General features: G+C 57.7%; 3 protein-coding genes across 20 annotated transcripts in view; 2 read left to right on the forward strand and 1 right to left on the reverse strand.

Moving 5' to 3' along the window:
• Positions 1-493, forward strand: part of FANCA (FA complementation group A) — a 60,134-nt gene extending 59,641 nt beyond the window's left edge. For 4 of the 6 annotated variants that reach the window (XM_086688563.1, XM_086688562.1, XM_086688564.1 and 1 more), the window contains one exon: positions 1-493. In XM_086688563.1, coding sequence (XP_086544689.1) covers positions 1-408 — 408 coding nt within the window. In that variant the 3' untranslated portion in view covers positions 409-493. The other 2 variants (XM_086688565.1, XR_015244562.1) reach the window with 2 other exon arrangements.
• ZNF276 (zinc finger protein 276) lies at positions 437-15,903 on the reverse strand. The gene is made up of 12 exons (XM_086688582.1): positions 15,798-15,903; positions 15,120-15,629; positions 10,729-11,032; positions 10,339-10,385; positions 9,797-10,243; positions 8,516-8,594; positions 7,194-7,277; positions 3,832-3,942; positions 3,671-3,746; positions 3,287-3,404; positions 1,109-1,208; positions 437-1,028 (listed from the first exon to the last, which is right to left on the reverse strand). Exons 1-12 carry the CDS (start codon positions 15,805-15,807, stop codon positions 782-784), a joined length of 2,133 nt encoding a protein of 710 aa, XP_086544708.1. The 5' UTR covers positions 15,808-15,903; the 3' UTR covers positions 437-781.
• On the forward strand, positions 14,964-27,300 carry VPS9D1 (VPS9 domain containing 1). Of its 13 annotated transcripts, none has more exons than XM_086688577.1 (16): positions 14,964-15,525; positions 17,446-17,521; positions 19,085-19,174; positions 19,273-19,435; positions 20,771-20,882; positions 20,957-21,019; positions 21,353-21,405; positions 21,509-21,596; positions 21,807-21,892; positions 22,267-22,784; positions 23,830-23,959; positions 24,185-24,393; positions 24,531-24,774; positions 25,644-25,766; positions 26,147-26,251; positions 26,486-27,300. In XM_086688577.1, exons 3-16 carry the CDS (start codon positions 19,117-19,119, stop codon positions 26,577-26,579), a joined length of 2,046 nt encoding a protein of 681 aa, XP_086544703.1. In that variant the 5' UTR covers positions 14,964-15,525; positions 17,446-17,521; positions 19,085-19,116; the 3' UTR covers positions 26,580-27,300. The 13 variants fall into 13 exon arrangements, 10 of the variants coding, with proteins under 10 accessions (XP_086544703.1, XP_086544702.1, XP_086544698.1 ...); XM_086688576.1 differs by having other exon boundaries at positions 14,965-15,525; positions 19,082-19,174; XM_086688572.1 differs by lacking the exon at positions 14,964-15,525 and adding an exon at positions 15,720-16,149.
• The last annotated feature ends 130 nt before the right edge of the window (positions 27,301-27,430 follow it).

The following is a 27,430-nucleotide window of genomic DNA, read 5'->3' on the forward strand; positions in this document are numbered from 1 at the left end:
GGTGACCCTGTCGGCTTGATAACAGAAGCTCGTCGTTTTCTGCTGCGGTCAATACCTAGATGCCCAAAAGAGAGCTTCTCAAACGTGGCCGAGGTAACACGCAGACGCTCACTCTGGTGTGTGTGTCGAAGAGCAAACGAGAGTGCTGTAGATACAGCACTTCCATTAAGAGGACAACCCGGGGGTGCGGCACTTGCACTGTGGCCACTTACCTGCTGGGCTGTGGTTGCTAGCTTCCCTGTCCCCAGGCCCCGGGTGTCTGGGGGCTGCACTCGGCTGAGCACAGTCGGTTTCTTGCAGCTGCTGGCCACCAGTGCGGACTGTGACCCGGACGTGAGGGCCGCCCTCCTGAGCAGACAGCAGGCCGGGCCGGATGCCGACCTCTACCGGGAGCCCCGGCTCTTCTGACTGGACCCTGTGCGGCGCACAGCCCGGCTCCTTTGTAAATAATTTATTACGAGCATAACACGGAGCTCTTGCACTAGAAAGTGGATTACAAATCTCCTTGATTGCTTTAGTGGGGAATAGGAATCAATGATTTAAAATCCATCTGGCCCCAAGGTCAGTATCGTGGGTAAATGCTGGTCCCAGAGCGGACGCTGGAAAGGCTACGGGAGTTGCACGGTGAGCCCCCCTTCACTGTACTGCTGTCCAGTGCCCTCCTGACACACAGGTGAGGGGACACAGCATGGGGGCTCCAGGGCAGCGGGTGAAGCTGTGCCATCAGGTCTCAAATGAAAGAACTATCGAAACCGTCTAAACCCCATTTACCCGCCTGAGTTCAGGTGGGCTCAGGCTTCACAGCCTGGCCCTCCGTAGTCCCACATGGTGGCTCCAGGGACAGGGCCTTGTCCTGGGTCTGCGTCAGAGGGTGGACCATGGACATGTGCACATTGAGGTTGTGGGCCTTCTCGAACCGCCGGCCACACTGGTCACAGGCAAAATCCAGCTCGGTCTCAGCCTTGTGTTTAGTCATGTGGTACTTCAAGGATGCCCGCTGCCGGCACTGGAACCCACAGACTTCACACCTGGGGGACAGGGCCAGGTGAGCAAGGGCGTGGGTGCCAGAAGCATGGCCATGCGGAGGTGTGCCCATCCCCACACTTACTGCAGAGGCTTGGCTCCTGAGTGGCGCATCTGGTGGACGAGAAGGTGTTTCCGCTGCTTGAAGGTCTGGCCACACTCATCACAGATATAGTTCCGCACCTCTGGGGACCAGAGAGGACCAGAGATGGCATGAACACAGGCACGAAAATGCCCAGCCCTCCCCGGGAGCCTGGTGGCCCAACGTGGTGTTTTCCTTACACTCAAGGCCCAAGCAAGGGGCCTGTGCAAATCTAATTTTATTCAGAGATTAAAAAAAGTTTTTCAAATCTGAGAGAGGGGAGAGAGAATCCCAAGCCGGCTCCATACAGTGTCTGCACAGAGATACAGTGTCTGCACAGAGCCCAACACGGGGCTCCAACTCCTGAACCGTGAGACCATGACCCAAGCGGAGATTGTCAGATGCCTAATCGACTGGGCCACCCAGGCGCCCCAATGAGAAACATTTCTAATACAGAGTTTCTTACTAATAAGAGAGCCCTCCAAATTGCTTGAAAATGTCATCTCGCTGGGACTTCCTCTTCATCAGATGGGTCCATCTGAAGCCTGTTTTCCTCAAGGGAAACTAGATCCGCTGAGCAGAAGTTCCTCGAGGAAGCCCAGTCTATAAAGCTTCACAGACGACTGCCACCTTACAAACTCTACAGACCATACTGGGCCCTTGGTGGGGGAGGGGATGTCTACTTTGGAGATCAGTTTCTTAGGCTCTTGGACAAAAACTGAACAGTCCCTTCTCCTGGACATGCACCTGGGGTGGTGGCCACGAGCTTCTGCCTCACTGCCATTTCCAATCCCACCTGCTCAGTCATCTACAAGCACCTGACACAGCTTCCCACACGGGCTTGTCCTGTGCTAGGTACGATCCCCCTTTACAGCTTAGGCTCTCTTCTCGGGTGTTTCAGGAAAACTGCTAATGGTTGTGATCACTGGTGTCTCGACTGAGACCAGCAGCCTGAAGACCCAATTTAAGGGAATGACCAACAAATACGACCCAACCATAAAATGGGCTCAGTGAAAAAAGTAAACCAGAATGACTTCCTACAGTAAATTTTTTTTTTAAGTTCTGGGGCACCTGGGTGGCTCAGTTAGTTAAGCATCCAACTTCGGCTCGGGTCGTGATCTCATGGTTCGTGGGTTCGAGCCCCACGTTGGGCTCTGCTGACAGCCCAGAGCCTGGAGCCTGCTTCAGATTCTGTCTCTCTCTCTGACCCTCCCCCGATCATGCTCACTCACCCTCTCTCAAAAATAAACATTAAGAATAATTTTCTTTAATTTTGAGAGAGGGAGAGAGAGAAGCCCAAGCAGGCTTCATGCTGTTAGTTCAGAGTCTGATGTAGGGCTCGATCCCATGAACCATGAGGTCACGGCCTGAGCCGAAATGGAGTCAAGACACTCAACCAACTGAAACGCCCAGGTCAGGTGCCCCTACCGTTAAGTTATGTGTACAATTACAGTTTAGGGATAAATACAGATTCAGGGGGCACCTGGGTGGCTCAGTCGGTTAAGCGGCCGACTTCGGCTCAGGTCATGATCTCGCAGTGAGTTCAAGCCCCACGTCAGGCTCTGTGCTGACAGCTCAGAGCCTGGAGCCTGTTTCAGATTCTGTGTCTCCCTCTCTCTCTGACCCTCCCCTGTTCATGCTCTGTCTCTCTCTGTCTCAAAAATAAACGTTAAAAAAAACTTTTTAAACACAGATTCAGTGCATCAATCTTCCTTTTCCTCCTTAATAGACTTGTTTTTTTATTTTTGAGAGCAAGCAAGAGCATGAGGAGGCAGAGGGGGAGAGAAGCCCAAGCAAGCTTTGCGACACAGGGATCGCCCCGAGCTGAAATCGAGGATTGGGTGCCCGACTGACCCAGGCGTCGGTCTTTTAAAGGGGGTGCTGCCAACTCAGGAGAGCGGCTCTGTGACCAGCAGCAGTGGTCGGAATCCGGCACACGTGTAGCTCTGGGTTTTCTAAGACCTGGGGGTGTGGGTCACGTCGTTAAAACTGGAGGGGAATCAAACCGTGACGGACGCGCGGGGTCGTCACGTGCAGAAAAGGCACTGGGGTTTCCTCACTGCCGGTTCCAGCCGCTTCTGCCTGACCCACGAGGCGGCCAGACACGGCCCCAGGCCTCTGGGAAGGGCGGCTGGCCCACGGGCCCGTGGAGGTGAGCGTGTGCCAGAGCAGGGCCCGTACCTGTGTGGATCAGCTTCACGTGGCGCTGCAGGTAACGATCGATCATGAACACCTTGTTACAGCCGGGGTGGGGGCACGGCCTCTCCCGGACCTCCTCGTGGTGCTCCTTTATGTGCTTCTGCGGGGGCGACAGCAGGGCCCTGAGCGCCCCGGCCGGGACGGTCACCCCCTCCCACGGGTCCTGCGCGGCCCCCTCAGAGGAAGAGATGCAACCACTCCTCACGCGACGAGAGGCGGGTGCTTTTCCCAAGAGCGGAGGGCTCCCCTGGGCCCCGGCCCGCGTGAGCCCTCGGCTACAAGTCTACACCGGGCTCCACGCAGACGTCCGGTCCTCCGGGTCAGCTACAAAGGCCGCCCCGCGCCCAGGGCGCCGCCCCTCCTCACCTTCATGCCGTCGGCCCCGCGGTACACGGCCGTGCAACCCTGGTAAGGGCACTTGTAGATGGTGGGCAGCTCCTCCCTGCAGAGCACGGCACACGTGGAGTTGCCGCCTCGACAGGCGACCTCCCCGCCCCGACCCCTTACCCCCCACCCCAGGCCATCACCTCTCACAGCGAAGCTTGTTCTTCCAGCCCGGCTTGGGGCCCGGTTTCTTGCGCATTTTTGGTTCTTCAGCCTTCTTGGCTTCTTTGCTTTCGCTCTTTTTACCAGAGACCCTGTGAGGGGAAAAGAAAAAGAGACGTCATCAGACTCCGAGATGCTTCTCCCTCCTCAAACGGGAGAGGTGGGGCTCCTGCCAGGCTCCCACGGCAACCTGCTTGCGTCTCCGTGCTCACTGGTGGCCTTCGGACCGACCCCTGGGCGCCAGGGCGGGAACAACCCCCAGCAAAGTCCCAGACTCCGTACTGCCACCTCGGGAAGGCGAGGTGTGGGGACGGGGACCACGCTAGCTACAGGAGGAGGTTTTCAGGACAAACTTCACTCCTGAAACGTCAGAACCAAACGTTATTTGGAGACGTCATGCTAAACAGTGAAGTGGAGAAGCTTTAGGGGTCAGTCCCCCCATCAAAACGACCACTAGGCTAGAAAAACATCAGAACCAACACTCTGGAACCCGCTGGGAGGCACACAGCTCCAGGAACCAGGCGGGGGCTCAGAGGGAGCAGTGTGGTCTTGGGGACAGAGCTGTGAGCGGGCAGTGAGGACCTCGCAGTCAGTCTGGCAGGTCCCTGAGGGACCAGTTCAGGCCCAGCAACTAATCCCCTGTGGGGTCTAGTGAAGATTTAAAGAGACATGTACACTTTTTCTTCCCACTTGTTCGATCCGGGCATTTAAGGAAAACTGTCGAGAACAACAGGGAACTTGAAGGGCGTTATATGGCAAGTGTAGAGCTAATGTCATCCTCAACGGTGGAAGATTCAAAGCCTTGCCCTCAGATCAGGACCAAGTAAAGGTGCCCGTTTTCACCACTGCTATTAGAAGATTACCCCTATGCACAAACGATATGATCTTGTGTGTAGAAAACCCTGAAGAATCCACACACGCAAAAATAAACAAGTTCAGCAAAGTGGCAGGGTACAAAATCAACACACAAAAGCTAGTTCTACCTCTACACGTTAACGGTGAACAAAATGGAAAGTTTTTAAATAACTCATTTGCAACCGCATCAAAAAGAAGAAAATACTGTACTTAGGGACAAACTTAACCAAGAAGATGAAAACCTGTATGCTAAAAACCGCAACACACCGCTGAAAGAAATTAAGACCTAAGTAAGTGCAAAAACATCCCGCGTTTATGGACTGCAGGATTTAATATTGTTAGGATGGCATTACTTCCCAAGCAATCTACAGATTTGATCCCTATCAAGACCCAGTGGTGTTTTTTGCAGAAACAGAAAAAGCTATTCTGTTTCACACAGAATTTTAAGGGATACGGAATAGCTTAATAATTCTGAAAAACAAAGCGGGAGGACTCAAACTCCCTAATTCTAAAATTACAAAGCTACAGTAATCAAAACCGTGTGGTTCTGGCACAGAAAAACAGACATAAAGACTAACTGAACAGAACTGAGAGACCAAGTATAGACCATCACAAGAAAAACAAACTGATTTTTGACAAGGGTGCCAAGACTACTCAGTGGGGAAAGGACAGTCTCTTCAACATATGGTGCTGGGCAAACTGGATGTCCACAGTCCAAAGAATGCAGGTGGGCCCTTCCTTTCCAACGTACGTGACCTAACGGACCAAAGACCTACACATAAGAGCTAAAACGCTCAAACTCTTAGAAGAAAACGCTACCTTTGATGTGACAACAGTTTCTTAAACGTGACATCAAAGACAAAGCAATACAGGGGCACCTGGATGGCTCAGCTAAGTGCTCCGACTGGCTCAGGTCATGATCCTGTGGTTTGTGGGTTCAGGCCCCGCATCGGGCTCTGTGCTGACAGCTCGGAGCCTGGAGCCTGCTTGGGATTCTGTGTCCCCCTCTCTCTCTGCCCCTCTCCCGCTCATGCTCTGTCTCTCTCTCTAAGATGAATAAACGTTAAGAATTTTTTAAATAAATAAAAAGAAACTCTCTGATGACCTTACAGGCTTCTCCTCTTCTCCTTCTCTAACAACTGTTCTTTGAGGCTTTGCCGTGTGTCCCCTCCTCATTGGCCTCCACCCTCTTTTGTGCGGCTCAGGCACCCTGTCAGAGCCACACTGTGACCAGGGAGTCACCATTTCTCTCCCACGCTAGATCACACATCTGTTGAGAGCAGGCGGCTTCAGAGAGCCCGTGGGTTCACAAGTGCGTCCTTGACGGGTATGGGCTGAAGTCCTTGGAGACACTGGTGGACCCTGCCCTTTGCTCTCCCTTTCCTCCCCCTCGGTCACTCAGGCTCCTGACTCTCACTTCTCACCAGAGCCGCGGGGCCCTAATTAACACATCCTAAGTCCCTTCTTATCTGCCCCAGCTAAGGACCCAGACAGGTATGTCTGCTGAAACAAAGTCTTGTGCACCAGGGAGGCTCAGAGGCCCTGTCCCAGGTTTCCAGTTGTGACTCACACTGTAGTACCTAAGGGACAACGTGGCCATCGGGCCTGAGTGTGCTGGCTCCGAGCTGTGGTCAGCCCACTCCAGCTGGCCCCACCTCTTGCAGAGCCTGGCTTCGGTTTCTCTTTCCACAGCCACATCAGAGCCCAAAGGAGAAGGAAAGTCAGGCTGGCTTCTGTTTCTGGGCTGCATCCTCCTGGGTGATACTGTTGCACTCTCGTGTTTTTATTCTACTGTGAAATGCTCCTAACGCTCAGGTGGGGCAGCAATTATGCGCAGGTGTTCTGGGTGTTCCTGGGCATGAGGTTGGGAGAAAAGTGACCCAAGTAAACATCAGCCTTCCCTACCAGGATGTTACATCCAGAGAGAAAACCCAAATCTCGCAAAAGGGAAGGTCAAGACAAGGCCACAGAAGCAACTCTCCAAGGAGGTGGCACAGAAATCAGTGCCAGAGGCAGATCTGAGAGGAACTGCAGGGCTGGGGCCCGAGCCTCTGAGGGCCTTGCTTGGCACAGAGGCAGAAAGAACTGCAGGGTGGAGGTTACTGTAGGAAATCCGTGGCTGACGGGAGACACTAGTGTGGTGTGACCGAGGGTTAGGGCTGGCAGAGAGGAAGGCGGGAGCTCCCCGAATGAGGCTGAGTCACAGCCACAGGCCTCCTGCCACTGTCACGTGCCACTGAGACCGGGTCCTAACACTGAACGAGGAAAGCCTCCCCACCCCCCAGAAGCCACACTCAACGGGCTAAGGGGGTCAGGCCAAAGAGCAGCAGAAAACGTGCTGAGCGAGGGCAGGCCGGGAAGGATGAGCCTCCGTCCCCTGCCCCCACTACCCCCGCCCGGTGACCCTACCAGGCAGACGTAGGTTTCTAGGCTCCCAGTGATGCCCCTCCCAGACCCCAAGGACACGCGGCAGGACTGTCCTCCTTACTTCTTTTCTGGGTAAGGTTCAAAGGATTCATCTGACGACTGGGTGCTTTGCTTCTTGTCATTTTCGTCTTCACTCAGGATGTCTCTAGGGAAGAAGAGAGCACCTTCAGCAAAGGCCTGGGGTGCGTGACAGCTCCAGTGACACTTCCTGTCTACAAACACCACCAAATCTCCATACTCCATGTTTTAGCTCTCCTGAAAAGGTCTGAAGAAACCTAAAATCCCCAAATCTCTGATCACATCTCCTAACAGAAAGGGCAGGCAGGCCAGGGTCACTTAAGTCCCGCAAGCCGACAATCCCCCAGAAGCCACACTCCCTTCACACCAGGACCCTGAACTTGTAGAGTCTCTCTCTGGGGCCCCAGGCAGCACAGGAAGACCTCAAGGAAGTGGGCTTCTCCAGAAGTGGATGTTTAGATTATGAGGCACCTACTCCCCCTGACTGGAAGCACCTATCCAGCTGACAGGTCAGATGTCAGCTGGCCACCTTGCAAAGTCACAAAGGCCAGAAAAATATCTGCGTATCCATGACCTTTACCCTCGAGTGTGAGTAACCGCACAGTCTCTGCAGGGCAGCAGACGGAACGAAGCCTGGCAGGGCACGGCCTTCCCCCGCAGGCCACCACTCATCTGCACGAGACTCGAGGCTGGCCGGCGGCCTCTAGGACAGCCTGCGACCACTCCTGGTGCCGGGGGTGTTTCTAGCAAACCCACTTGGGTTCTTCCAGCATCTTGTTCACCATCGACAGACACCCCACGGGAGTCGTGCCACAAATCGTGCTGTCCTTCTCCCTGTTTGGACAAGGGTGCACCTGCGTTCCAGCCACAGATTACGTGGCAGTGTGGAAAGGGGGTGAAGGCCGGCCAGTGTGTGGCAGCCACCATGAGTGGTTCTCAGCTGACAAGCAGGAGGCGGTCCCAGCAGCGAACAGTCCCCAACAGTGGCTCGTCCTCCTTACAGAGCCTCCGCCCCAAGTCACGATCCCGTCATGACACAAGGCCAGAGACCAACTTCCCATTTTAGTAACGTCTCTGGCTGGCACGAAACCACGGCCTTGAAGAAGACAAGGCAGCAGCAGCGAAGGGGCAACCATAGGGCTCTAACTTCCACACCACCCTGGTCGTGCTCCCCTTCCGGATACGTCAGGTCTAGGAGGCCCCTGTCAGGAACAAGAAGCCTGGAAGCACCCTCGGCCATTCCTCTCCTTCCAACTGAGAGAGGGAGAGGGCCCCGGCCCGGACACAGGCAGAGAGCACACAGGTTGGCGGAGTTTGATTTTCCAAGGAGGAATGTTAGGCTATTTAAACCCACTCTTCTCTCACCCCTCAGAAAGGTCACTGAACTCGTCTTTTACCCGATCATCCGAGGTTGAAGACGGAACCTGCTTCTCACCCAACCGCCCTGAGAAACAAAGAACAAGGCCCCCATTACCAACACACAGTGCAGGCAGTGCTCCCCAGCAAGGAGGCGTGTGCCCATCGGACAACAGAGCCTTCCCTGTGGGGAGCCTGGGGTCCTCCAGGCTTAAATCCCACCCTCCTCCCAGTCCCGCCCCCCATAAGGTCCCTGCACAGCCCAACAGGCCACCCCCAAGTCTAGCACAGGCACGGACGGCACCAGGCATCAGAAACCCGAGCCAACGGTTCACGTCAGCAAGCCCAGCCCTTCCCAGAGGTTCGGATCCAGCTGTGTCAGGCAGGGACGACTCACACTTTGTGGGTGTTCCAAAACATTAAAGAAACATTAATATCAAACCATTAATATCGTACTGCATGCACGCAGTTTAAAAGGCCAAGCAGTTCTGGGGTGCCTGGGTGGCTCAGTCGGTTGAAAGTCCGACTCTTGATTTCGGCTCACGTCACGACCCCAGGGTCATGGGATGGAGCCCTGAGTTGGGCTGAGCACTGAGCGTGCAGCCTGCTTAAGATTCTCTTCTCTTCTCTCTCTCTCTCTCTCCCCCCCCCCCCCCCCCCCGCCAACCATCTGGGCAGCTGCGTTTTAAAGTGCCACCAAGAGCTGGACCACAGGAGCAGCCCAGCGCTCCACGTAGGCGACTGCACAGAGGCTGAGGGAAGCGGGAGGGGGAGCCAACTCCACCACCTGAACGCAAAGTCCATGAGCAGCTGCCCCCACACCACAGCACCGTGGGACCGGGTCCCACACAATGGCCCTGTGTTCCCTCTTGGCCACTTGGCAGAGGAGCCCATCTATGCAAGTCCCACCGGGATGTCACCGGGACGCCGGCGGAGACCCAGGGAATGACCCGCAGCTGGCCCGAAAGAGCCTCAGAGGTCCCAGCTGCCGTCTTCCCCCACGTCCCACAACAAGGACCCCCTTCTTCTCCCTCCTTTGGTCCCCTGGCCCCGAACAGGCTTAGAGAGGAAGACCAGAGGGCAGATGAGCACGCCTTTACAAAAACTGCTGGAAGAGGGTCCCCGGGCCCTCCCCCTGTCGCTCAGGTCGGCTCCTCATCACTTCCCCCGGAGCCTCCGCAAGCAACACCGTGACCACTGCCCATAACAATACAGACACCCGCCCCCCACTGCGGGCCTGCCTGCCTCCAGACGAGGAATCCTGATCCAGTAGCCCAGAGGAGCTCCTACCTGGGGCCCCACTTGGGGGAAAGCTTGGCTGAGGTGGGGGGCACAGGCCAGGCCCTACAGGGTTGACATCTGAAGGAGGCGGGGCCGCGTCCGCGCCAGGCAGGGTCTCGGTCTCGGCTGGAGTTGTGGTCGCTCTGCCCTGGGAGCTCTGAGGGGCAGCCCCAGTAGGGTTGGACCCCCGATGCTGGGTGAGCCACGGGGCCATCTCCTTGTCCCATGTCCATTTGACTGCCAGCGCACTGTCCAGCAAAAGAGCCCCGCAGCTGGAGTCGGCGTCCATGGTATAGTCGTGGCCTTGGTCACAGCCCCACACGGCTTGGATAACACCGCAGTACTCGGAGGACAGTGTCCTCTGGAGGCTAGGCAGGGCCCCGCAGCTGGCTGCGTGTCCGTGCACCCAGGCCACCAAGTCGCGCAGGCCCTGGGGGCTCGAAGTGATCAGGTCCACTGAGGAAAGGCACAGAGACGCCACACCCATGGCCGGTCAGCACCCAGCCCACCTCGAGCCTAACCCACAGACCACACGCCGAGGGCACACTCACCCAGACACGCTCCCTCCTCTGCCCCTGGCGGGGGCTGGGCACCGACCCTGTAAAGCATCGGCATGGCCGTGAGCGGGGCTGGCCGTGAACAAGATGCAGGTTCACCAGACTCCTGTCAGGGGCCGCCTCTCCCACATGCAGTCTGACCTTCTACTTCCAGAGGCTGTCCCCTTACACCCACGGCCCTCTGTAGCCCTCACCTCCCCCGAGCACGTCTGTCCGTCTCCCTCACACCAGCCACGCTGGTGGTCACCCGTGTCTGCTGCCCTAAGCAGGACCGGCTCCCCGCTGCAGAGGTTCCCCGGCGCTCACTGGGCCTAGACCAGCCCCGGCACACAGGGTGCCTGGCCCCTGAATGCCCACCAAATGAAAGGAGGAGGGGATGCCTACTTCGTGCAAGTCTTCCGGTGGCCCGCCGGGGAGACGTTGACTCTCTGCAGGAAGGACTTGAGGAGGCCGTGGCACTGGTAGAACTGGGCGTGGCAGTTCTTGCAGACAAACTGAGACAGAGCCGGGTCCTGGTGGACAGCCACCCCCAGCAGGTGCTGGAAGTCCCTGATGAAAACACGCTCCCCTGGGGGTGGTCTGTCTGCGCTCTCCCCAGGTGCCCTGCCAGAAATGCTGCGGAGACTCCGTGAGGAGAACTTCCCGTGGCAGAGGCGACAGTGCCCCATGGCAAGAGCCCGGCCTGTTCCTGGGCAAGCACAGAAGACACCGAGTCAGGCAGGGCTGCTGGCTGCACAGAGCACCGGAAGACACGTGCTCCTCGGAAGACAGCAACGTGGCCTGGGGAGGTGAGGCCCAGGATCTGCCATCCTCCCAGTCCTTGAGGGGGAAGAACCCTCCACGGCACTTCCCCAGACGCATCCCAGAAACACAAGCCCACGTCTGGGCCAAAGGTGGGGCTTTGGGCTCTGGGCTCTGGGCTCCCAGCTGAACATACAGCCTTTTGGGAGATACGGTCAGTGGAGGGTCTTCTGGTCCGGAACACCTTCCAGATAATTCTAAGTGTGTCTAGAACAAGGCCACAATTACTCTAATAACAAAACCAGACAGAGACACCACGAGAAAATTACAAGCCAAGATCCCTGATGAATACGGCTGCAAAAATCCTCAGCAAAACATCAGCCAACCAAACGCAACAATACTTTAAAAGGCTCACATGACATGATCCAGTGGGACTTATTCCAGGGGCGCAAGGATGGTCCGACATCCACGTATCAACCAACGTGACACAGTAACAAAATGAAGGATTAAAATCTTGAGCATCTCAATAGATGCAGAAAAAGTGTCTGACAAAATGCAATGCCCATTCACGATTAAAATTCTGAACAAACTGGGTATAGAGAGAATGTACCTCAACGTAATAAAGGCCACAGATAAGCCCACGGGTAACATCATACTCACAGGTGAGAGCTCTCCTCTCAGATGAGGAACAAGATAAGGGTGCTCACTCTCACCATTTTTATTCAACACAGTGTCAGAAGTCCTGGCCAGAGCAATGAACCAAGAAAAATAAAAAATATCCAAATAAGTAAAAAAGGAAAAAAAAAACTGTCTCTGTTTGTAGATAATATGGTATTATATACGGAAAACCCTAAAGACGTCACCAAGAGATTCTAAGAATAAACAAACTCGATGAAGTTGCAGGACACAAAATCAATAATGAACTATCAGAAAAACAAATCAAGAAAAGTCTCATTTACAACTGCATCAAAAGGAATAAAATACCTAGGAATGAATTTAACCAGGGAGGTGAAAAACCTTATGCTGAAAAGTGTAAGACACTGATGAAAAACAGTGAAGACATGAATAAATGAGTATTCCATGCTCGTGGATTAGGAGAATTAATACTGCTAAAATGTTCACGCTACCCAAAGCCATCTACACATCCAATGCAATCTTGATCAAAATTCCAGTGACGGTTTCCCAGAAACACAACAATCTTAAAATTTATATGAAACCACAAAAGATGCCAAATCGCCAAAGTAATCTTGAGAAAAAAGAGCAAAGCTGGAAGCATCATACTTCTTGATTTCAAACTATATTACAAAACCACAGTAATCAAAACAGTAGAGAACGAACATAAAAAAAAAGACACACAGGTTGACGGAACAGAAAAGACAGCCCAGAAATAAACTCATACGTATGTGTGGTCGATTAATTTACAACAAAGGAATCAAGAATATATAATGGGGAAATGACATTCTCTCTAAAAAATGGGTGTTGGGAAAACTAGACACGCACATGCAAAAGAATGAAATTTGATCCCCATTACTTAAACCACAAACCAAAATAAACTCAAAATGGATTAAAGACCTAAATGTGAGACCGAAAACCATAAAGCTCCCAGAAGAAAACACAGGCAGTAAACTCCTCATCGGTCTTGGGGATCATTTTTTGGATTTGACACCGAAAACAAAGTCAACGAAAGCAAAAAAAATAAACAAGTGGGACTACGTCAAACTAGAAAGCTTCTGCACTGCAAAGAAAACCATCAACAAGATGAAAAAACAACCTACTGAAAATAGGGAAACCTGAGAAATACTGAAACCTGAAAAAATATCTGCCTATCGTATCCAAGGAACTAATATCTAAAACAAAAAAGACTGACACAGCTCCAAAGCAAAAACACGATCCAATTAAAAACCAGGCAGCAGACGTACAGTCATTCTTCCAGAGAAGACACACATACAGCCGGCCAACCAGCAGGCGAACGAGCCCAGGTGTGCGGCCGAGCGCTCAGCACCACTGCTCGTCAGGCAGATGCAAACCAAAACCACAATGAGCTGTCACTTCACGCCTCTCAGGATGGCCGTTACCAAAAAGACAAGAAACGACGAGTGTCGTGGGGATGTGGAGAAAAGGCAACCTTCGGGCACTGCCGGTGGGAACATAAACTGGTGCAGCCTCTATGGAAAACGGTATGGAAGCTCCTCAAAAAAATTAATGAAACCACCATTTGAACCAACAATTCCAGCTCTGGGTATTTATCCAAAGGAAATGAAAACACGAGCTCAAAAAGGTAGGTGCGCTCCCGTTTTCACAGCAGCATTATTTACAACAGCCAAGGTGCGGGAACAATCTAAGTGTCCACTGACTGAGAAACAGGTTTAAACAAGCCGGGGGGTGTGTATACACACACACTCACACAATGGAATGTTACTCAGCCATAAGAAAGAAGAAAATCCTGCCACTTGGGACAACACGGATGGACCCTGAAGGTACTACGTTAAGTGAAAGACGTCACACAGGAAAAGATAAATACCATACAATTTCACTTATAGGTGTAATCCTAAAAAAAAACAAAAAAAACCCAAACTCACAGAGAGCAGACTGGTGATAGCCTGAGGTGGGTGGTGGGGAGGGTGCGGGACGGGATGCAGACGATGGAGGAAAATGGTCAAAAGGTACAAATTTCCAGGGCGCCCGAGCGGCTCAGTCGGGTAAGCATCCGACTTCGGCTCGGGTCACGATCTCGCGGTTCGCGGGTTCGAGCCCCGCATCGGGCTCTGTGCTGACAGCTCGGAGCCTGGAGCCCGCTTCGGATTCTGGGTCTCCCCCTCTCTCTGCCCCTCCCCTGCTCGCTCAATCTGTCTCTCTCTCTCCCTAAGATAAACATTTAAAAAAAAAAAAAGGTACAAATTTCCAGTTCTAAGATAAGTCAATCTTGGCGATGCATATCGTACAGCGGGGTGACTACAGTTAATAATACTGCGCTGTTGGGCGCCTGGGGCGCTCAGGTCATGATCTCGCAGTCCGTGGGTTCGAGCCCCACATGGGGCTCTGTGCTGACAGTTCGGAGCCTGGAACCTGCTTCGAATTGTGTCTCCTCCTCTCTGCCCTTCCCCAACCGGTGCTCTGTCTCTCTCTCTCTCAAAAAATAAATTAATTAAAACCAAGAAAAGACACAGGGCACCTGGGCGGCTCCGTCGGTTAAACGTCGGACTCTTGAGCTCTGCTCAGGTCATAATCTCAGGGTTCCTGAGTTCGAGCCCCGAAACAGGCTCTGTGCTGATGATGTGAAGTCTGCGTGGGATTCTGTCTCTCGTCCTCTCTGCTCCTCCCCTGCTTGTGTGCTCTCGCTCTCTCTCACAAAATAAACAAATAAACTTAAAAATAAATACACAAACTTTTTTACTAAATGCCTTCCCAGCTACAGAGCTTCAAAAAAGAAGCTAGAAACTTTCTTCCTCCTCAAACCCTGCTCCTGAGACCAGCCCTGAAGAAGCCTCCTCCAGGATCTACCCCCTGAGCCTGTCAGCGAGTGTAGACGAAGCCACCCCCACCCCCACCCCCACCCCCAGGGGGATTCAACGAGAGAGGACACAATCCCTCACACGAAAGCAATGTGCACGTTCTCGCAGACACCACCTGCCAGGCGAGGGCCTCTCGCACTTTATCCACTCAGTTCTGTTTTAAGGAAGACGAAACAGGCTCAGAGACGTTAAGCATCTACCTCAAGGCTACAGAGCACACGGCAAAACCAGGATTGACTCTGGCCGCTCGGACTGCAAAACTTAAGCAATAATTACTTAATAAGCCGAGACTGGGCACGGAAGGGTCAGCGGCCTTGCGAAACGTCACCCCGGACGCCGGGCAGAGGCCGCTCTCACCCCTTCCCTGGGGGAGGCCTCGTCGGCAGAGGGGCCCAGGGACGCCGAGGGGGAGAAGACGCCCGGGGGGACGTGGTCCCCGGGGAGACGCCGCGGTCCCGGGGACCCCCGGCTCCGCCCGCCCGCCCACCCGCGACCCGCCCCCGTGCGCCCGGCCGGACCCACCTGCCTCGTCGGCGCCGTCCTCGCCCGTGTCCCCGCGGGCCCGCGCCAGGCCCCAGCCCAGCCGAGCCGCCACCAGGGCCGCAGCCTCGTCCACGCTCGGCCCGCTGCGGGCCGGGCGGCCACGGGTCCGGCCGCTGCCACAGGCGCCGCCGCCGCCGCCGCCGGAGCCCCCGCGCTGCCCCGCCGTCCCGGGAGACAGGAAGCGGCCGAGCCGGTCCCGCTTCATGGCGGCGGCCGCGGCTACAGCCCGGGCCCGGCGCTCCGCCCCGCTAAGTCCCGCTGGGCACGGCTCGGCTCGGCTCGGCTCGGCTCGGCCCCGCTCGGCTCCACTCGACCCTATTCGACCCAGCTCGGCTCCACTCGGCTCAGCTCGGCCCCGCTCTGTCGGTTGGGCCGCTAGGCCGGGGTACGTCCCGCTCGGCCCAGAGCCTCGCGTCAGCTCAGCTGGACTGCGCTCGCTCGTTTCCGCTCGACTCCGCCGTTCGGCGCCGTTGGGCCCCGTTCGGCTCCCTGGAAACGGGGCGGAGCAAGAAGGGGTGGGCGGGGCGCGAAGGGAAGGGCGAGGAGAGGGGGAGAGGGGGGCAGGGGCGCAGTGAAGGCAGCGAGGGGCGACGCGGCAAGGCCCAGACGTTTGGCATGTCACAAACGTGGGATGTGGGTGCCGACTGTTGCACTTACGCGCTCGCATCTACTTCGCGAGGCTACTTAAGACCGCCGCCGCCCCTTCAGCAACGGGAGCTCTGGGGTAGCCGTGCTGGGGCTGGGGCCGCCGGAAGTGCTGCCGCGCCGGCCCCGCCCCTTCCTGCCGTCCAGGGCTCGGGCGGTGCCGGCTCCCGCGCAGGCTGCGTTCCGGCCTCTGGGCCGTCTGTCCCGCCCTCAGCCGCCGCCGCCGCTGCCGCCGCCGCAGCCACAGCCTCCCCTGACCGGCGCCATGGCCGCTGCGGCCGGGGACGGCGCGGTGAAGCCGCTGCAGTGTGCCATGAAGCTGGCCAACGGGGCCATCGAGCTGGATACCGGCAACCGGCCCCGGGTGAGGCGACCCAAAACGAGGCGGGGGCGGTCGCCGCGGCGGTTCCAGGCACCCCCTACCTGCAGCCTGCCCGGTGGGCGTGAGCGAGGGCGGGGCCCGGGGGTGGGTGCCGTCCAGGACCCCTCCGGCGTTTCCCGGGGCGCTGGGCTCGGGTGTCTGCCTGTGACCTTGGACAGCTCCCAGTCCTCTCCCGCCGTGTTTTCCCGTCGTCGCAGAGTAGGAATTAGAGCCAAGGTTTTATCTGTAAAGGGGATTCAAGAGGGTTGAAGCAGCCCTCCAAAATATATCTGGCAAGAAATCCCATGTGTAATGTGTATTTTTCTGAGAAGACACTGTAGATTTAATCGGATTCCCCAAAGGGACGGAACCCTGAAAGGGCTCATTCGTGATGCGTCTGCGCAGGGTAGTATGGCTTGTTACTGAGAATGGGTGGGTGTGTTATTCCGAAAGGTGGCAGCCAAGTGGAAAAGCAGGCTGAGCCACACTGGACTGTCCAAGGAGGGGAGGAAGCTGCCTATGTCCAGGAAAGGCATCCGGGTCCCTCAATCTGCTGCTTTCCCCAAGTCAGTTTTCTAGGACAGCAGGTGCCCCCACAAGTCAAAAATCCTATCTGGAATCCATTTTATCCTGAGGTGTAGATTTAAAGATAGTTAATTTGAGAACTGAGATGCAACAAAACATCATGTGGTGCTTCCAAATGCCCGTGCCCTGAACCTGGTCACACCCTTGAAACTGGCAGTATTCTAGTGTTGCAGATTGCTGTGTGCCCGCGGAGTACATATTCAGGGATTCGGGAAGGGGATTTCCCAGAACCTAAGCCAGAAAGTGATTTCAAGATCAGCAACAGCACTCCCTCATTTACCTCTGAGGATTTTTTATTCTTTTAAGCCACTGGATAAATAGGCCCTGAGTTGCACAGGAAGGAAACTCATTGCACAGAGTGACAAATGACAGCAACTGCTGTCAACTACTTCTCCTGGACCGCTGAAAGAGAATCTCTTTTCTTCCTGTGCTGGAGAGAAAGGCAGTGAGAGGAGGGATGGGTGCCCAGCTGGGCATGTTTTCCCTTCGAGTCTAGAGAAGAGGGATACCATCGGTACAGATACAGTGCAGAACATTACTGATTAGACCCGGAGGAATTACCAGCTAACTACCTCGGGTTAGGTGCCTCAGGTGAATCTCAGGAGATCAGCAAACACCACTGTTTCTATGTTTCCCACAAGGGCATAAACAGGCATGACGGAATTGTTGGCCACTACTGGCCTGACCCCTGCCATTTCTCTTCCCTGGGCACAGGAGGCATATACGGAATACCTGAGGAGCATCCACTATATCTCCCAGGTGCTGTTGGAAGAAGTGGAGACAACCAAAGGTACAGATCTCAGCCTCACTGCTTCTCCCACGCTGAACAAATTATGGACTGCTTAGCTCTTGGTGGGTCTTAAGCCTGGGGTTGTCCTGTGTCCTACCCATTGGTCGTTAGCAGAAAGTGAACTGGTGAGCCCTCAGCAAGCACGAGCTGTCATAGTGTGTTGTGGGAGCAGGCGGGGATGGGTGTTGTAAGAGGATGTAAATGGGATGGGGCAAAACCGGAGATTGGACACTGAGCCCCAGCGCAGGAAGGAGTGAGCTGCGTGAAGGTCAGGGCCCTGGGGCAACACCCCCAGCAGAGGGATGTGTAAAGACTCTGAGATGAGAGTGGGGGCTGAGTACAGGGAAGAGGAGGTTCAGTGGGGGCAGGCATGGCCTTGCGTGGAGCTGTGTTGTTCCGGTGTAAGGAAGCTCGTAGAGGCTTTGTGGGAGAGGCCGGCACGGAGGCAGAGCCTCCAGGAGGCTCCCACAGTGAGGACAGCAGTGGTGGGACCACTTGGGGATGGAAGGAGTGAAGGGCCTGGGGTCGTGCTTTCAAGGTGGACCTCACAGATTTGCTGGGTGAGCCGCTGGTTGGTGGGGCAGGGGGTGGAGACAGTGAGCCCCTGGAGGGAACAGTGAGCCGCTGGAGGGCAACAGTGAGGTACAGGAGGTGCTGTGGGGATGGGCGGGAGCAGACTTGTATGGGCAGAATAGAGAGCTCCATCGTGAGCACCTTCTGTTTGAGGCACTGAGCACCCTGACGATACAGGAGCACAGTGGTTAGGGAGAGGTCGGAGTCACCAGAATCAGAGCTGCCCCAGAGAGCCAGTGAGCTTAGCAGAGCTCTGGGCACTCCCAAGGTTGGGGACTGGGCGGGGGAGACACAGTAGTGCGCCCAGGGGGATGTTGTGGAAGAGAGACACCTGGAGAGGTTGGGGAGGCCTCAGAGAAGGGCTGGACGGGAGGGCATGAGCGAGGGTGGTCTCAGTGGGAGTCAGGTGGCTAAAATGGAGTGTGCTGAGGGGCTGGCTCTAAAGGGGGCAGTAAGTGGCTCAGAAACTAAGGCTGGTGGGGTCCAGGGAAGAGTTTTGAGTAGCAGCTCCTACAGCATGCACCTGCCAACATGAGTGGTCCCCAGAAGAGGGAATGCCGGACAGAAGCCCCAGGGATGTGCCAGGGGTAAGGTCAAGCACAGCCAGAGGGCAGGAGATAGGCAATAAAGTTGTCCCTGAAATGGTCCTCGTCCACTGCAAGGCCCACCCTGAGGGGGGGCTGTAAGTACAAGCAAAGGCCGGGTTAGGTAGAGAGAGGGCTCTGATGGTCCAGCTGAGATGACAGGACAGTCAGCTGCTGGGCTGGCCAAGCTCAGCGCCCACATAGCGTCAGGAGGTAAATAAGCCCAGAGCAGGTGATCAGAAATGAGGAGATGGGACCGCCTAGAGGTCGGAGATGAGGAGAGGGTGGCGACCCGGGAGGGAGAGATGAGGAGGGGGTGAATTTGTCCTTGTTTTTGTCTCGGCAAGAATCGGTTTAATAATAAAGGTGACGGTGACCAGCTCTCTTTTCTCTTTATCCCCAGAAGGTGGGGAAACTGTGGCCCCGGACACCTCAAAGATGCTGAAGCTGGCCGAGCAGTGTCTGGAGAGGGCCCAGTCAACAGCTGCCAAGCTCGGTGGGTCTCTGGCAAGTTTTCCTGGGGCATCTCCCCCAAAGTCTGTGTCTCTGGAACGTCGGATTCCATGCTGAGCCTTGCTCATGTATGCGTTGCAGGGAAAACATACCTGAAGCCAGCCATGCCCACGGCTGCTCCTGTCCCCTCACCGACCAGCCGACATCGCCGGGTGTACTCAGATGAAGGGGGGAAACTCTCTCCCTTTCTGCCGCCCGAGATCTTCCAGAAGCTTCAAGTGGTAGAGTCACAAAGTTCTAAGAAGTAAGCTGGGGCAAAACGGAAGGCGGGCCGAGCCTGGGTTTGAAGTCCAGGCCAAGTGAGCTAACCACAATGAATTCAGTTAAAGTGGGTCCCAGAATGGAAATACCCTTGCGCTTGGCAAAAACAGATGCAGATCCCCTTTGGACAAAAGCATCTTCAGCATGCACAAATGATGCACAGCGAGAGATAACCAAGCACAAAAAAGAAACCAGAAATTTACGGAGTAATAGCAGACACAGACTTGCCAGGTGTTCAGGGGAAGTTACCAGACACACATCACAACACAGTCATGTTGTCCTCAGTTACAAAAGTGAAAAGCAAATTTGAAAATAGCTACAGGCAGCAAAAGGCCAGAGAGTATAACCCAGCAAATAAAAAACCACGTTGAAAGGAAATAGAAAATGTAATGCCAAAATTGTTTTCAAAAACGAATTGGAAATAGTAACAAATTATATTCTCCGGTGAAAACACACACATGCACACAGACACACGTGGTCAATATCGTACCAACAGAGTAGATGTAGTTGAAGAAAGAATGAGCGAACTGGTTGAAAGACCAAAAGATATCCAGAATGACTCTCATAGGGGGAGGAAAGACGACGAAATCTGAGACAGAGCTAGGAGATCTGACACGAGATTATTGGAGTTCCAGAAAAAGAGAAGAAAGAAAGAGGAAGAGAGGCATTATTTGAAGAGATAACAGTACATAAGCTTCTGGAACTGATAAAACTCACTTAGACACAGACAGAAGAACCCCCGGGAGGATGAACAAGGCTGACTCCTCCTGGCGCTGCTGCTGCCAGGCCTCGGGGGCCACTGCTACCTCATTTCTGCATGTGCCATCGCGGGGCGGGACTCCCCACGGGACTCCCACCCCGGGACACATTTTCCCTTGCCAGTTGGCATCCTCACAGCTTACCCTCTCCTACCACAGAAGCGTGAAGACATGTGACACCAGCAGTTTGGGTGGGGGCACGGAGGTTGGCCCTCGGCAGCTATTTCTAATAAGCAGGCTTTGGTTCTCTCTCCCGCGGGTGGCAAAGTTATCTAGCTGTTTGGCTCACATGAGGCCCCTAAAAAGTTCCGTGTTGTTGCCCAACGTGTGGATGCGGAAAGCGCAGTGTGCCGCTTTTCTTGAAAACGCAGGCGGCCTGGCGACTGCAGGCCCGGGTTTCAGCAGGACAGAGGTCTCCAGCCCACCCTGCACCTCCTCCCTCCTTCCCATTTCCTGTCTGCCCCCATCACCGCCTCCTTCTGGTCTCAGAGCACAGTCAGGGGGGCACTCCAGGGCTTCCTGGGGCCTGGACAGCACAGCAGCTCTGTCTCTGTCTGCAGGGAGCTGACGCCCCTGCAGGAAGCCTCTCTGCAGAACCAGAAGCTGAAGGCCGCCTACGAGGCCCGGATGGCCCGTCTGGACCCCAGCCAGGCCCTGCAGAAGACCTCCCTGGTGAGCGGGTCCCAGGGAGGGTCTGGGTGGCCGGTGGAAGAGGAACAGGCTTTATTTTCTCCTTCCCTTCCTAGACCCTGTCCCTGCAGCGGCAGGTGATGGAGAACCTTGTGATCGCCAAAGCCCGGGAGGAGACCGTATCCTTTCTGTCCTTCCCTGGTGTCCTGGCTGAAGGAGGCGGGGAGGGGGGAAGTGAAGGTGCCAGGGTCGGAGTGTGGGACAGAACTCTTCCAGCCTCAGAGAGACTGCCCTGGAGGGGCGGCTCCTGCCTTCCTGGCCTTCACACGGTCGGGCGTTCTGTTCCTCTTAGCACCCACGGGCTCCTCCCCATCCTTCAGGTCAGCTAGGGCTTGCTCCCTTCCCTGAGTGAGCACCCGCCCTCAGGCCCCGCTGCCCCGCCCCGCCCCACCTGGCCTCACCTCCCGATGGGGGTCCTCAGGACAGACACAGCCTTGACCCTGCTGGCACAGCTGCGGAGGAAGAGGGAGGAGCGCCGGCTGCGGCTCCAGGAGGCGGCCGACAGGTGCGTCTCCTCCCACAGGTCTCGGGGCAGCTGAGTGGGCTGCTGGGGGCTCCCTCCCCTGCCACCCAGCTCGGAGGCCCCCAGCCCCTGTCTTCCTCCCCAGGAGGTTCTGCAGTCAGGTGGCCCTGACCCCGGAGGAGCGGGAGCAGCGGGCCCTCTATGCCGCCATCCTCGAGTACGAGCAAGACCACGTGAGTCCCTGCCGCTGGGCACGGGGGTGGGGTTGCCACAGGTTGCTATTCCGAGGGGGGTGGTGGGAGGGGAGTCCTGAGGCCTGTTGGCGTGGGCCTTCCCTACGCCCCAGGGAGGACACGGACAGTGTGGCGCTGGCCTGGGGTGCGGCCTTGGCAGGGAAGGTTGTGGGGACCCCGCCATGCCCTCCAGAGACTCCTGCCCTGCAGGACTGGCCGAAGCACTGGAGAGCCCAGCTCAAGAAGAGCCCGGGGGACCTGTCGCTGGTGACCAGCCTGGTCTCCCACCTGCTCAGGTACCAGGGCCTTCCCTCCCCCCAACCCCCCCCCCCCCCAACCCCGGCCCCCTGGTTGGCCCTGACAGCGGCCAAAAAGATCAGAAAGGGAAGGGGTGAAGGAGGCGGGCGGGGGTGGCCGGACGCGGACGCGCCACGCTCAGGCCCCCTCGGCGGGGCTGGGCTTGCAGACGCCCCCCCCATCCAGCCGCCCTGCTGGTCTTTTAGCGGCCAGGGGGGTCGGGTCAGACTTTATCTGCCACATTCGCTCGCGAAGAAACCATTCAAGGGTTGCTCCGCCAAAACCCGTCCAGCGGCGCCGTGCTGTAGGCGGGTGGACTTCCGGCGAGGGCCGGGCCCCCGCGCCACAGCCCCGCGCCTCTTCCTCTGCGCAGCGTTCCCGACCACCCTATCTCGCAGCTCCTGAAGAAGCTCCAGTGTGCGGTGTACCGGGCGCTGTACCCCGTCGTGAGCAGGGGCGCCGCGGGCGCCGCTTCCGCCCCCGGCTGCTGCTCCTTGTCCCCAGACGCCGACGGGCTGCGGGCTCCCGGGAGCCGGCGGCTCCGGCCCTCGCAGAGCCTCTACTGCGTGCTCTCCCCGGCGGAGCCGGGCCCCGCCCCTCGGCCCCCGGACGGCACCCACGGCAGCCCCCCCACGCCCCCGCCGCACGCCGGCCCCCCCGAGGGAGGGGCGGACGGCGGCCCCGCCGGGCCTGCCTCCCCCCTGGCACACACCCCGCCGGGCGTGCAGAGCAGACACGGCTCCTTCGAGGACCTCGAACACTTCTTGGCCACTTCTGAGGGGTGGGGCCGGGGGCGTGGGAGGCCGCCCGAGCCCCAGGCCTCGGGGGTGAAGACGGAGCCGTTGTCGGAGCAGCTGAAGAGTACCGTCAAGGACATACACAACGCCATCGGTGAGGGCCGGCGTGCCCGCAGGACGGGCGTGCGGGGGAGGGGGCTGCTCCGACACACGCAGCACAAAGCTTTCCACAGGCCCAGGATAGGCCCCGGGAGGGACAGGCCTTCCTCTGGATGGCGGAGGCCATCCAGATCTGCAGAGCCCTCCGCGTCTGCCCTTCTCTGGGGCAAATCCTCGCGGAGCAGACAGGAATGCACCCTGCTGTGAGAGCAGCTGGGCCAGCTGCGGTCCCTGGCCGAGGTCTCCCCAGTCCCCGGTTGGTTGTCTTCTCACCGGGCTGCTTCGTTCCAGCCTCCTGTTTGAGGAAGGGCCTGCTCTCAGAGGCTCTGGCTGCCAGGTGGTCCTGGCTGGCCCGTAGGGCTGGGCTCTGGTGATTCCGAACCAAGGACCATTGGGTGTGTGCGGCCTGGTGGTGGTGACAACGGGCTCGTCTCTGCAGCCTTTTCCATTTTTGAGAATAGTGTGTGGATTCTCTAAGGGTTGGGTGCCTAGGGTGGCTGGGGACTCCCAAGGAGGAAGGCTTTCAGGGTTCTCCAGGGGTCAGTGAGGCAGGCCCGACAGGGCCCAAAGCTCTAGCAGGGACCCTGGATGGGCCTCCCATCTCCCGGGGCCTCAGGTCTTGTCTTTAAATATGCCTCTAAAATTCCTCCAGGTTCCCACAGTTTGGGGTGCAAACCCCTTCAGAAAGAGGCTGTCCTTTGCTTTTTCTCAGCCTGTCGTCTTAGTTCCTCGGGGGAGCTGGGCATGATTCTGTGAGCTCCTAAGTGCTCTGACCCCAGGCCCCATGGACACAGAAGTTGGGGGGGGGGGGGGTGAGGGGAGTGGAGGGAGGTTCAGACAGAGCGCTCTCCACTGAGCCGGAACCCTGCGGCTCTCCCCACACTGCGGCTGGCTCTAGGAGGGTGGGAGAGGGGATGACAGGTATGGGGCCCACTTGGGCACCCCGGGCTGGCTGGGGATGATCTCCAGGGGCTGCCAGCCTGGGGCCGGAGGGCCTGGCTGTCCCCACAGTGCCATTGTGCCGGCTCTGCTCCCGGCAGACAGGCTGCTTTCGCTGACTCTCCTGGCTTTCGAAGGCCTGAATGCGGCCGCCTCCAAGGACCGATGCCTGGCCTGCATCGAGGAGCCTTTCTTCTCCCCACTGTGGCCCTTGCTGCTGGCACTCTACAGGTATGATCCCAGTTTCAGGCCTCCACAGGGGCCTTCCCCGCTCGTTGATCCCTGAGGCACACTTTTGACCATGCTTCCAGCTGGTGCTCTACTCTGAGGCCATCCTTAGATGTTTCTGCTTTGCAAGAACCTGTGACTCTGGGCACGGCGAGCTTTCCCTAGCCCCGCTTCTGTCCGTGGGGCAGAGCCCCTCGGGCCGCTGAGCCCGGCCTCTCTCTGCCCCAGGAGCGTGCACCGCCTCCGGGAGGCCGCCCTGAGCAGGAGCATGGAGCTCTACAGGAACGCGCCCCCGACGGCCATAGGCGTTCCCACGAAGCTCCTGCCCCGGGGCCTGGAGGCCACAGGAGCCGGTGCCTTCCCCTACTGTGCTGCAGCCCAGGAGCTGGGGTTGCTGGTTCTGGAGAGCTGTCCCCAGAAGAAGCTGGAGTGCATCGGTGAGGGGGCTGCAGTTTGGGAGGACAGGAGGGGGAACGTGGTCGGATAAAGTCCCTTCCCAGAGGGTGACCTGGGGTCTCTGTGTGCCTCTGAAGTGCAGACCTTATTCTTGTCAAAATGGGGGTGTGTCTCACAGGACAGAAGCGGTGTGAGAGCAGTATCTTCGGGCGGGAGCTTCCCAGTTCTGCCAGCTCCACTTGTGCCGGGAGGGGCCGGTGCCAGGGGGTTGTTCTGGGACTGGCTCCCCTCGGCCCTCTCCTGAAGCCTCACTTTTGGGCCACAGTGCGGGTCCTGCGGGTTATCTGTGCCTGTGCCGAGGGTTACTGCCGGGCCCAGGAGGCTGCGTCTGAGGCCAGACCCCAGCTTGGTGCCGCAGCCATGTGAGTCCCAAAAGCCCACGGCCCGGGGTGGGGGTGGGGGGGGCAGTGAGCAAGTGAGGGGCTGCCTGCAGAGGCCTGGGGGGAGAGAGAACCCTCCCGTCCTGCCCCGAGCACCGGGACCACAGCTTCCCACCTGGTGTCTGGCCCCCCTGGGCCCCAGCATCCTTGGGGCTACAGTGAGCTTCGCAGGGCTTATCCAGGAGAGTGTCCATTTCCACCGAGGGCTTGGGGCTGCAGCCCAAGGCTCTGGGCTCTGGGCAGGTTACTTACGGGTCAGGGACCGCCTGGCTAATCTAGTGCAATTTAGCATTGTTTGTCACAGGAACACGGACTCGGTCCCTCAGCTGCACGCTTTGGGGAGGCAGCTCCAGCCTCCATGAAGAGCTTGCTCTCTGTGCTGAGCCCCCAGACCTGGGGCTCCTGCATCATCTGTGTCCCCACCGTCCAGAGGCAGGGCAGGCGTTTTCTCTACCTGGGGCTCTGACGCCTGGTCCTGTCTCAGTCTCACCTGGACCCACCTGGGACCAGCAGCCCCACCAACCCCAGGGCCGGGTACAAGACCTCAGCTTCTGGGTCGGGGTGGGGGAGACCCCTTCGCCAGTTCACCACGCGGCTGCTGCAGAAGTAGCTGTCGGAAAAACAGTTGTAGGACTCCGCGTTTCTGAGTCCGGGCTACAGCCCCATGTCACCTGTCTCCTCTGTGCGTCTGAGGAGCCAGTGAGGGCCATGTTGTAGTTTGTCCGCGTTTCTGCAGGAGTGTGGTGCCCAGGGCGGTGGAGGCGGGGCCGCAACCCAGAGCTCATGGTGTGTGAGGCCTTCCTGGCTGGGGGTCACACTCAAGCCACAGGCTGCTCTCACGCTCTTCCCAGAGACTGCCGCCCGTGGGCCCCTTGGGCCCGGGTGTTGTGTGTCCTGCAGGGCCTCCCTTGGCACCTTTTCAGCTCCCTTAGATGCCTCTTCCGGAGGATCGCCGCGCCTGGCTCCGATCCCAGGTGTAGTAAGCAGGCTGCCTGGGACCTGGGCCATCCCCTCCGTTAGCCGTTCCCCAGGTGTGGGCAGGCTTGCAGGGCGAGCCTGTGAGGTTGGGGCTACCCGATACCTCCGCTGTGGGGGCCTCTGCTGACCCAGCCATGGGCTCTGCAGCACAGGGTCCCCATTCGGGGACAGCGTTGCCGCTTGTAGTGGCTGCTGGTGCCGCTGACCTGAGTCTACTCCCAACTCCCCCACGCAGGCGGGCAGGAGGGGTGCAGGGAGAGCAGCCGGCAAGCCCAGGACCAGTCCAGAGGCCGAGCTGGGGGCTGCAGGGTTATGGGGACTGAGCAGCCATCATGGCCCCCGGAGCCTACCGGCCAGCCGTGCCTCTACCCAACAGCGGTGCCGACGACCTGCTGCCCATCTTGTCCTTCGTGGTGCTGAGAAGCGGTCTCCCCCAGCTGGTGTCAGAATGCGCAGCCCTGGAGGAGTTCATCCATGAGGGGTAGGAGCCCCCAGCTGGAGTCGGGCCAGCACGGGGCACTGGGCACCTGCTCCCAGGCTGGGGGTCCGTCCCTTGAGCAGCGTGTGTCCTCCAGCCCAGCCTCCATGACAGACCCCTGTGCGACCTCAGTGTCCAGGTCCTGCCCCACGAGGGCAGACACCCCGTCCAAGGTGCTGGGGGCTTCTTTGCATCCCCTGCAGGTAACAGGTGCTACCCGTGCCTGTCTCTACGCAGGTACCTGATCGGAGAGGAGGGTTACTGCCTGACGTCACTACAGAGCGCCCTGAGCTACGTGGAGCTGCTGCCCCGGGGTGCCCTGGGCAAGTAGAGCAGGACAGGACCTGCGGAGGACCACCAGGAGTCACCTGCTCTGGGTGGGGGGGCGGCAGCAGGCCGGCTGTGGCGGGGCTCTGCAGCTCTCACTCGTGCCCTGACCGGACGTCTGCCCTAGGGCCTTGAGGAGGCCCCTGTGCTCTTCAGAGGATAGATCTGAGCCGAATCAGCTCCTGGGAGCCAGGCCCTTCTCTTTCCTCAGCCTGACTTTGTGCAGGGAAACCAGAGCTGTGGACTCTCCTGGGGCCTGTGCACCCTCACAGACCCAGCCACTCAAGGGTAGGGAGGGAGCCGTAGGCCTGGCAGAGGGCAGATCTGCTTTCTCTCCCTTCCCATCTCCTGTGACAGCCAGCTTCCGGTGCCAGTTTCTTGTTGGGGTCAAGGAGAGAGCCGTCCCCATCCCCTGCCTCCAAGGCCTGGAGCCCAGGTGGTCTGAAGCTATACTGTTTACTTACGGGGCATTGAGCACTCCCCTCTCCTCTGTAGCCCAGGCCTCCCCAGGGTGCCCACCCGCGTCTGGGGCCTCTGAGCTGTGCCCTCCCTCGGCAGTAGGCATTGGACATCCTGGGGCCTCTGGCTGATTCCCGCCCTGCACGTCCCTTTCTGGGTCAGCGTGAAGCCGAGGATCAACGCCTGCCTGCAGCGCAGCGTCCGCTCTGTTACATGCCCCGGGCAGCCACTGACACGGCCAGAAATAAAGAGGTCACTGGTGTCTCTCTCTGCATCTGTCTCTCTCACTGGTACCTCCCACTGGTCGTGTGGAGGCCCAAGCAGGGCGACCACCTCCCCTGCTGACCAACAAGAGCCAGACTGTCACAGAGCCCACTGAGCTCTACCACCCCAGAC

This window comes from Puma concolor, chromosome E2, assembly GCF_028749965.1.
Source record: "Puma concolor isolate L17-30 chromosome E2, mPumCon1.1.hap2, whole genome shotgun sequence".
Lineage (NCBI taxonomy): Eukaryota > Metazoa > Chordata > Mammalia > Carnivora > Felidae > Puma > Puma concolor.